At 37.6% G+C, this 10,520-nt stretch overlaps 1 protein-coding gene across 2 annotated transcripts in view; it reads right to left on the minus strand.

Annotated features, from left to right (window-relative positions):
• The window catches only part of LOC119412237 (MICOS complex subunit mic25a), an 83,720-nt gene that overhangs the window by 36,386 nt on the left and 36,814 nt on the right, over positions 1–10,520 (minus strand). For both annotated transcript variants that reach the window (XM_037679220.1, XM_037679219.1), the window contains one exon: positions 8,106–8,176. In XM_037679220.1, the coding sequence (XP_037535148.1) occupies positions 8,106–8,176 (71 nt within the window). The remainder of the gene's footprint in view (positions 1–8,105; positions 8,177–10,520) is intronic.

The following is a 10,520-nucleotide window of genomic DNA, read 5'->3' on the forward strand; positions in this document are numbered from 1 at the left end:
TGTGTGTGTGTGTGTGTGTGTGTGTGTGTGTGTGTGTGTGTGTGTGTTTGTGTGTTTAATTGCTCTTTTAGATACTTTTGCCTGAACCTAACACTGTAAGTGAAACAAGGCATTTCTTGAGTTGCTGTAAATTATGCTATAATACATTTGTACTCTCTCATTCCAGAAAACAACAACAAAAAATGACAGCCTTCATGATGGGGGTCATTCCACCGAATGGGTGCCTTTTATGTCCCCCTGAAATTATATCTATAAATGCGTATAAAAATTAGCTGCGAAATATATTTTCTTATGAAAGAAAATGTCCTGCATGTGATCCAATTGCAAATTTAAGATACATGATAAAGATGATTATTAAGTAAACTATTTCCTCAAATTTTGTTTGGTCTGTCTTTTACCTAATTGTTTAATACATTACATAATCATAAGTGTAATGAACTTTTGCTTTTGATCTCTGTAAATTCATAAATGTGCCTTTGGAAATTTTAGAAAAACACTATTTCTATTTATATGAAGGGACTTTTTGTTAAAAAAAAAAACTATTTAAGTATCTATTAAATCATTCCATCAAAAATAAAGACCTTATTAGGAATAAACAATGAAATTAGTTGTTATGCTTTAAAATATGCTTTTAGGATGTCACGTGAGTTTTGGTAACAGGACTGAAAAAAATGCAACCATCTTCGAATTTAAAGCTTAATAAAAAATGAAATAAAATCACCTGAGATGGACCAATATCCATTTTGAATAGTTAGATATGTATATTACTAGATCCAATTAAAAAAAAAAAACATGCAAAAAATATATTCAATTTTGGAGAGTTACTACAAGCAAATGGCACCCATTCGGTGGAATGACCCATGGAAAGACATCATGGACATCACAGCAAACAGCTGTCTTCACTGAAAGCATCCTTAAATGATTGTCACTGACATGAGGCCTCTGTCCATGGTTGAAGACGAAAGCTTCACTACAATGACAATTCACTTTTAATCCAGGTTACAATAATCCACACTTTTAATCTAGGTTACACTCTTCCCTCAAGGACACATTTTACAAAGTAGCTACATATTGTGCAGGTATAAAGATACATTTGTATATATTTTTGTGTACATTTCTTTTTTTTAAGCTATTTGACTAACTTTTATTTTTTATTATTCAATATTTTACTAACAGAATAGTCAAATAGCAACCTGTTTTTTGTGCAAATTGCTATGTCAGTGAAATGTTCAATTTTGGAAGAAAGGAGTGGAAATTAAAACGTTGGGGTTTTTTCTGTGCCAATTCAATGACTAATTGGAAAAAATAATTGGTCGATGAATCGATTATTGAAAAAAATCGTTAGTTGCAGACCTACTAAACTCAGTATAAAGAAAGACACACAAAGAAAGACATGAATCTCACAAAGCAAAACTAAAAATTACAACTATGTACACAGGGAGAGGTAATAAGTAACATCAGACAGGCAGGGTTAATAATAAACTGAAACCTTGTGTGAGAGAGCAAAACTGAACCAAGTAGATACAAAACAAGAGTAACGAACTGTATAAACAAGATATAATTAATAAAACTAATCATGATACAGTCAAATCAGCTCTTCATTGCTTTCAGTCAAAACAGTTACATGATTCCTTATTCATCCATCCTCATTCATACTCCATGTGGTTTCAATGATTTGTCTACATAGAGATAGTTACATGTTTTGAATCTGAGATAAAACATGGTACGAACATTATATAAAATATGTATAATACATTGGCTGCATTTGAAACCCACAGTTATGCAGTGGGACCCAATCTAACCTGATACATCTAAAGACAACTGTGGACTCAACTGAGGCTGGTATGCCCCAACAGTCTTGTCTCAACTCTCACCCATCTAAATAAACAAATTGGTAAATCTGCGCTGTTAGCTTGAAGGGATTATTTGCGTATTTGTTTAGACACCTTCAAGATCCAGTTAGCCAGCTAGCAGGCAACTGCTCTGAAGGGCAGAGATCCTTACAGTAAGCTTTACCCCTCTGTTTCACTAATTGGGCATGCACACGCGCACACACATGCACAATCAAAAAAACAACATAAAGTACTGTAGATCATACAAACTCTTGCGGAAAGTAGGCTTTAACGTTTAAAGTAGGATGACAGCAGTCACTTTACGATGACTCTTTGAACAGACATCCACTTGAGGTTCACTTAGGTTCTGTCTTTGCAAACACCTGAGAGCAACAAGGTTTTTTAAGAGGATTAGTGGATGTCTAGATCTTAAGGTAAGCACTGCTGCAGTGTTGTGCTCCACTACAGTAAGGTGCTTTTTAGGGAATATGGGAAGTTAAGATACCCCAAGGCAAAACTAATGGATGAACTCTTCTAAACACCTTACAGCAAGAACACTACCCACCATGTCTCCATAGGAGGATAATGATTCCTTGAGTGTAACTTGTGGAGTGTAGGAAAGGAGAGGAAATGACCAAGGTTAACCCAGGGGGCTTTAACGCACAATTTTAGAGGGCTTTGACACAAATTATAGCATGAAAACAAACAGAAAGTGTGTGTATCTGCAGAGTTCTAATTGGTTTGTGCATGTTGATGTGGCTATGTGATAGAAAAAAGACAAACACATTTAAAAAAAAGGCTGAAACATTAGGTAAAAATGTACTTTTTAGAAAAAAATACAAGACCATTTATCTACACAAAGACACAAAAAATGTATACTTTAGCTGAATAACTTGTAGACAGCTTTCCCTTAGTGGGTATATAGAATAATTACTAGATGGTCAGTGTAGTGTGAAATGGCAGCATGACCACTGCACAATGAACCATGGTCCAAATGCTGACGGAACATGATGAGCACGACTGCCTGAATACAAAATGTGTGGGAGACAGAAAAAAGGAAATGGGAGTGAAAGTTTTCGTGTTTGCAATTTGAAAATAGTAGCAATGCATTGAGACCGGATTGAATGCAATTCGCTCTGCAAACATGTGCTGAAGTGATCTTTCCACCTCTTCCATACAACTATGGAAAATAGCAAATATTTGCAAATGCAACCATTTGGAGTAAAATTTGGGTCTTGAATTGTGAAGCAGCTGAATTCAATAGTGCGGGTGCTCGAAGGTGTCGGCGTCGTGGATGAGGTCACTGCTCATCACACAGTACAAAGATGACAAAACGACCGAGCACTTACTTTTTCATTTTCTAGGACCTGCACTATAGAATGTGCTTCTACACTTTAACTCAAAGCTAAAAGTAGGATTTATGCATTCATTTCTGAGACTGTTGTGTATTTATTGTGTATGCTGTTGTGGAACAACTGCTAAACAAAATAAATTTTAATCTCAAATGTTTTTATTCAGGTTAAATTGAATAAAGTGGTTTACATTGTTTGTTTGTTTTTTGTATAAAAATGAATCATTTCAAAAGTGGGAGTGTTGCCATGAGACTTTACGCTTTGGCTGGTATCAATCAGTCTTAAGCCCTATTCGCACGGGATTAGTATTATTACCTAGGGACCACATGCTATTTGTAATAATTACAGAGATTATCTGAGTTGTTAATCCCGTGCGAATCGGCCATGCCAGTAATTTGTAAAGTAAAAATTCCCCTGCAAATTACCTACTGTATTTTGCTGAACTCCGAGGTCCTGTGATAATACTAATCTAACGCGAATAAGCATCTCTGTGATTTGGACATAAATGGGTGGGATCTGACATGTAATGAGGCGTTTTTTTGTTTCATTTTTCTAAGCAAAATCATTTGGAAAAATATAGAACAAAGCTATTTTAAATTAACGCGCTGCTCACTTCTGCTTTTGTAGATGCTGCTACTTCCTTCACCACAGATGACAGCAGGTGTGGAGATGCATGCAGCCGATGATCAGCTGATTGATCCATCCATTCATTATATTTACCCGCTACTTCCTTTTCGGGTAGCAGGGGTCGCTGATGCCCATGTCCAGCCATCACTGTACAAGAGGTGGGGGACACCCTGCACAGGTCGCAAGTCAATTTCAACAGGTGGGTCAGCGGACACGCAGCCAGTGACAGGTTGTCCATCTGAGCTTAACGCGACTTGCAGCGTGTTAACATCAAATCCGGAAGATGTCTGTAATTTTCAGCTAAATCTCAGTCTTTGGTCATCCCGTGCGAATGGGCCACATAAAAAGCAGACGTTGGGGAGTAATTTTTTTTTTTTTCATTCAACCTGTATTTAGACAGATAAATCACATTGAGCCTCGAAGACTCATTTACAAGTGAGATCTGTTTAGACAGACAAAAGTAGTGAATCTGGAACACGTAGGAATTGGAGGCAAAAATAATCCTATTAAACTTTTTTTCTTGACTGAGAAAAAAACTCTAATATTAAAAAAACACCTCGTACATAAAGCACATAGTGACATAGACATTCCGCAGAGAGGGGGAGAGACAACGAGAGCGGTGAGCAATGTTCAAGGATGCACTCGAGGACACTGTAAGAGTTCTGATAAGGATGGGATAATCAACCAGTTCCCTCCAGTGAGATCCGTAAAAATTCTCGAGTGATGTCGGGGAATGGCCAAGGACAATGCCTATGGGAATCCAAAAGTCCTGAAATGATGACACAAAGTTTATTCAGCTGGTTTCCTTTGGTTATCAGTTGGAAATTCCTCAATGGTAGGGGGAGGGGTCGGGGCAGAGCATCAGATCACATGTTTTCCAGGCAAATTCAAATAAGATGGCCTTCAAGGCCAGCCGGTGGAGCTAAATTCAGATAAACACACAGCTGTTTTGGGGACAGGCAAAACTTAATGACGCCTACCTTGAGTCTGTGTTGGTCCACTTGGGTTCTGAAATGTCCAAATTATGTGGCCACACCAAAAGAACATGCCTGAGTAAAATCCCCGAGATCTGATACATTCTGCCAAAAGCATTTGAGTCTGGGTACTCGAGGCACGAATCAAGCCATCATAAGGTAAGCAGCATGATCGGGTCCAAATTTGCTGCTGACAACTTCTTTGTTTGTAGATAATCCAGCAACCAGCCAAATCCAAAAAGCAGGAACCAGTTATCATAAATCTAATTGTAAATGCGTCCTTAAAATCCACAAATGGCAGCAGAGATAGACACATCATCAAGTCTTCCAAGTCGATGAGATATCCAGCTGCGTGCGTGCCAACAGGGCAAATTGGCTCGCCTAAAACCTGTTTTCTCTTCGAAGAAATGTTTAAAAAAATTGTGTTGAGGGACCAACTGATCAAATCAAGTCCATAATTATGGTTTTGAAGATATGTAGAGAGGCTCAAAAGCAGTTTCACAGACAAACAGAGCGGCAAAGCGGAGAGGGAGGAGAAAAAGCATCCAACCTCAGCAAGAGCAAGTGGTGAAGTGAATTTATTTATTACACGTGGTCCCTAGGTAAAACTAATCCCGAGTGAAAAAGGCTTTAATTGCAAAAACATATATTACTTTGGTTGCAGCACTTTGGTTGGCCTTGTCACTGTTTTAAGTGCTCTATAAATAAAATGGTATGGTATGGTATGGTATGGCATATATTAGTGATGGTGTTGTTCATAAAAGGCAGATTTGTTCAGATAAAGATGATTTTTGTAAAAATTTCTACAAAACCCAAGTAACTCTTACTGACTACATGTCTAATATTTGTTATTTATTTATTATTTGTTATTTATTGCTTGTTCTAAAAAGGTATCAGTATCGGAACAGCTACTTCAAACTTTACATATACTTATTTATTTAACCCTGCTGTGATTTAACACTGCTTGGAAAAGAAAAGAAGAAAAAAAAAGATGTGCTAATGAAACCCAAAGACCTTCTGATTGAATGATAAAAAAGGTGAAAACTAATGTAATGGAGCAGCATAAATTTGCAGGTTTTATACTCTGGTAGTCTCAGTGCAGCAGCAGCTAAGTGTTCGCTAAAACGGATATGCTTCTTGAAAAAAAGGTGACATCTGAACTCATTTTTCACCACTGGAGCGCCTTCACCTCCTGCAAAAATCACACTTATATCCTGAAAAAGACTGCCACATAAAGAAGAAGGGTTTTGTTTACCTATTATTATTACAACCAGGTGAGGATGCAAATAACAACACTCAGTTGTATCTAATTTAATACCAACGTTCAAGCTCAATAATCCAGGTAGAAATCCAACCATGTTCAGTCAGGTCATCTGGAGGGTTTCTTGTTTTGCTGAGATGTTTTGTCCTTCATCCAAAGGACTTCTTCAATCTAATTTAATATTATAAAAGGATATTAAGGATATGAGTGTCAAAAAACTATGAATGGACTCAATGCCACAAACATTTTTATACAAACCTTATTAATGACACTGTTTGGCATTGGCAGTGGAAAATATTTACTTCAAACAAACTGACTCATCATCATTCAAGTGATCTGTCACATTTTGTAGTGGTTGGACACAAGAATGCAGACAAACGAGAAGCTTGGAGGGGGGCTAATAAGCTGTTGTGGCAGCAAATAGAAAATAATAATTACAAAGGTTGAGGAAAACCAGAGGAGAGCCGGACATGGCAAGAAGCTCACACAATGCCAGAGTGAAGGTAAAGTGAAAACTGGAAGACTTTATGGATAGGGGCTGATGAGAGGAGTGAAGACTCCTGGGTAAAATGGCAAGTGGGAACAAATGAGAGTGGGGCAGGAGCTGAGGAGCAGAAACTGACTGAGGAAGAAGCAATCTGGTAAACACTGGGAAATTCCAGAAATCCACTGAAAACAACAAGAAACAAATAAAAAACTGAAATAAATCTAAAATAAAAATCACAAAAAGCTATCCAAAACTACCCATGAGAGACAGCTCCTGACATGATCACAACATATGCCTCGTTTTCTTTTCATGTAAAAAGTGCTTCTTTTTTGCTAAACAATTCACTTAGCTTAGCAACAAAATCAGGAGCAACAGAAAGAATACGAAGAGATACTGCATCATAAGGCATATGCCACAAAGTACTATTTACTTTCCCCTCCAGTATCCCATAAAGTGGACATTGCAGTGGTGGAGAACCTCAGAATCATTTTGATCCAATGGCTGAAGCCATTAATGCCCCAGGCCAGACCACTGAGCTGAAGCTATGCAAGTGTGGGAGAAGATGAGAGAAAACCAACTACCGTTAGAGGGAAAATAATACTGTCCATTGGTGCTTCAAAAGTGAAAGTTCAAAGAATTCTGCTGAAACGAGAAAAAAATAACATGATACGCTAAGAATTACTGCCATAAACCTCAATGAATAACAAACCTGGATGGACCTGTAACTTAGAGAGCAGAGTTGGGTGAGGTGCAGTGTTTCACAGAGGGTCATGTCTGGAGGAGGTGAGCTGTCTAAATGATTGGAAAGTGTAGTCATACCGTTATAAAATTCCCCATGTGGAGCAATTTAAATAACAAAAATGAACAACATTTTGGATCTTTCAAAACTGTAAACAGCTTTTTTATTATTATTATTATTTTCTGTTTATATTTGGATAAAAAGTAAGAATGTGACTAATAATGTAAAATCCATGGTGGGTGCAATTGATTAATTTCACAAATATAAACAAATACATGTGGAGTCCTGCTTCAAGATGCATTTAACTCCTTTGTTGTGACAGATTTAAACCGACATCTAACTTATGAATTGCACAGAGAGGACAACAGACTCGTGCAAAGTTGAGGATTGCGTCACGATATTATAATAGAAGAAATAAGAAGTGATAAAAATGAATTATCACACAGTCACACAACAGTGTGAATACAACTTACCTGGCAGCTGCAGAAGGTGTGCTGTTCAAAATAACAGCCTATTAAAATTACAAATAGTTTTTCACACTCCTGCTTCTGACTGCATCTACTTCCTGTCACCTAGTAAACTGAGCTCACAGTGATTTTTATATACCAATCACTGAAAGAACGTCTACATAATGTGACACAATGTTTGACATTGACTTTTACGAGTTAGAAAAGCACTTCAACTAGGAAAGTTAATGCATCTTTAGTTAACCAATTTAGCCAAGGACGGACTTAGAAAAGTAATAAGGTAGAAAGAATACATAAGGTCTAACAATAAATTTAAAGGATTGCTGTAACAAACAAAACACTTAAAATCTAATTCACAGTAATTACCGTATACAAGCTTCAGTTTTAGCTGATGCCTGGCTGTACTCTTCAACCGTTTGCTTGTAGTTGTCCAAACTCTGCAGGCAAAGAGACAGAGGGAAAAATGTGAGGACCACTTCAGGTAATTTGTATATTAGAAAATAATTTATATATACATGCATATATATATATATCATTGCATGCAGGTTATATCAAAGTCTTCAAATCAAGTTAATGCATCAAAGCTTAACAACTTGTTCATCCACACAGTATTGCCACAGTTGCAGCTACTTCTCTGCATTAATTCAAGTTGTAATGGGTCATAAGCAAAATGCACAAAACACCAGTGGAAATGTCACATCCCATAAATGAGTGACCTTTGGATTTCACAGCCTGCTTACAAATCTGAATATTGAAGGTCTGGTGGCACTCCATAATGTTTTATTTCATGCGAGAACCCCTGGCATTTAAATAGCAATTACAACACTGATGCAGCTTGTGGGCAAAGTCACATACAGCACACTTTTACCAGAATAAGCGCTGGTCAGAGTGTTAATTGCACTGCATTGTTGACGATATTGTAGTTTGGGCAACTGTGTAAACCATTTACAAAAACAAAAAGTAAAATTAAAAATCAGAAGCTCAACACTTAATTACTTTAATGGAAAACTCTGGAACACTGAAAAAACAGGTCTCTGATGTATAAAAAAAACTAGTGATGGATATATGAGACAGTAATCAACACATTAAACAACGGGAAATGGAACTAAATGTCATTTTGGATCATGGCTCTTGGGAGAATATTTGTTTTGGTTTTCACAAGGGAATCGGGAGCCAACTCTGGAAATGCAAAATGCAAAGTTAGGTTATTTCTAACACCATTTAAGACTTTTCTTTCTGGGCGTGACAATAATGGTGACTGTTGGAGAAAATGTGGTCTTGTGGGTGACCACATCCACATATTTTGGGATTGCCCTCGGGTGCAGGGCTTCTGGAAAAGGTGTCAGGGATGTGTTGGAAAGAGTATTGAAAATACAAATCCCTTTTGACCCTGTCATATTTTTACTTGATGTGTTCCCTGATCATCTCACCCCTGACCAAAGCTCTCTGAAACATATTCTCCTCATGACGGCAAGAAAAACGATCACGGTCAATTGGATGAAACCTGACCCACCAACTATTGATCAGTGGATTCCAAAACATAATGGAACAATTAACAGGTCAACTACAAATTAAAACTCTGAGCTTGGAAAGACTGTGGAGACCTATTGTTGACTTTCTCAAATAAAGCCTTTTGTTGCTGTTTTTGTTTTAATTATATCCTGTACATTGACAAATAAATATAGTGTGTTTGTTTTTTCTGTTGAAGCAAGACTCAATAGTTTGTGTGTAATTTGTCTTGTTCTTGTTTGGCAATAAAAGTTCCAAAAAATTTAAAAAAAGAACAGAAGCTCAATCAGCTGATCACCATAAAGGTTTTGCAACAAAACATAAAAAACACTTTGTCTTAAATATCCCCAAAACTGAGAACATCTTTCTAGCCACACTTGTATGCATTTGTTGCAGTTATCACCATTTTCAACTAATAACTGCAGCGCTCAAGCGTTTACTTAATTATTCTCCATATTCCCAAAAGATGAGATGATAGGGGAGGAAGATAATTGAAGTGACTGAGCAGAGAAGAGATGGATTCAAACACAAGCCTCCTGCACAATCACTCGCCCTCGACTCCTTCAGTGCCCACAAGTCATTTTCATATCTCATTATTTGGGGCTCATTCAGTAGATATTCTCATCCTGATCTGAGAGGTGGCGTTCAAGAAAAAACTTATTGCCACAGGCATCTTGAACCTCATCTTTACTGCTTCTATTCTTCAGCGTATAGTAATCTGCCATGTGTTAGGTTGCTTCTTGCTCATTAAGCCAGTAAAACAAAATCGTATTAGAAAAGAGCGCAATTTAAATCAACAAGTACCATTTCAGTTTTCTGTCAAACTTTAGTTATATTTCCTCAGAAATCTGCAAAATCTAGAAATGGAGGGTATTTCTAGTTTTACTGCATTATTTTCTATCTTTTTCTCTTAATCTAGATCAGTCCTTCTCAAATAGTGGGGTGCGCCCCCCTGGGGGGGCCCGGAGCAATGCCGAGGGGGCGCATGTGACCCCGGGGAACATTTTGCGGCAGGGATTAGATTTTTTTTTTTTTTGGCACAATTCTCATTGCATCAGGGTGCGTTCGGCAACTGTTTGATAAAATCCGGCAACTCTCAGACTGACTAATAATAAAGTTATGAACAAATGTGTCTGTCTTGTCGTTTGGGGAGCCGTGCTTGAACCGTGTCGCTGTGACACCTCCTCAGCGTGTGACGCTCTGGACGCTTGTCACCCACAGCACGCATGCGACGGAGAATAAACTCAAAACGAGAGCGACACCTGCCCCTCT

Source organism: Nematolebias whitei, chromosome 7 (genome assembly GCF_014905685.2).
Source record: "Nematolebias whitei isolate Nwh7 chromosome 7, NemWhi1, whole genome shotgun sequence".
In the NCBI taxonomy this organism is placed as follows: domain Eukaryota; kingdom Metazoa; phylum Chordata; class Actinopteri; order Cyprinodontiformes; family Rivulidae; genus Nematolebias; species Nematolebias whitei.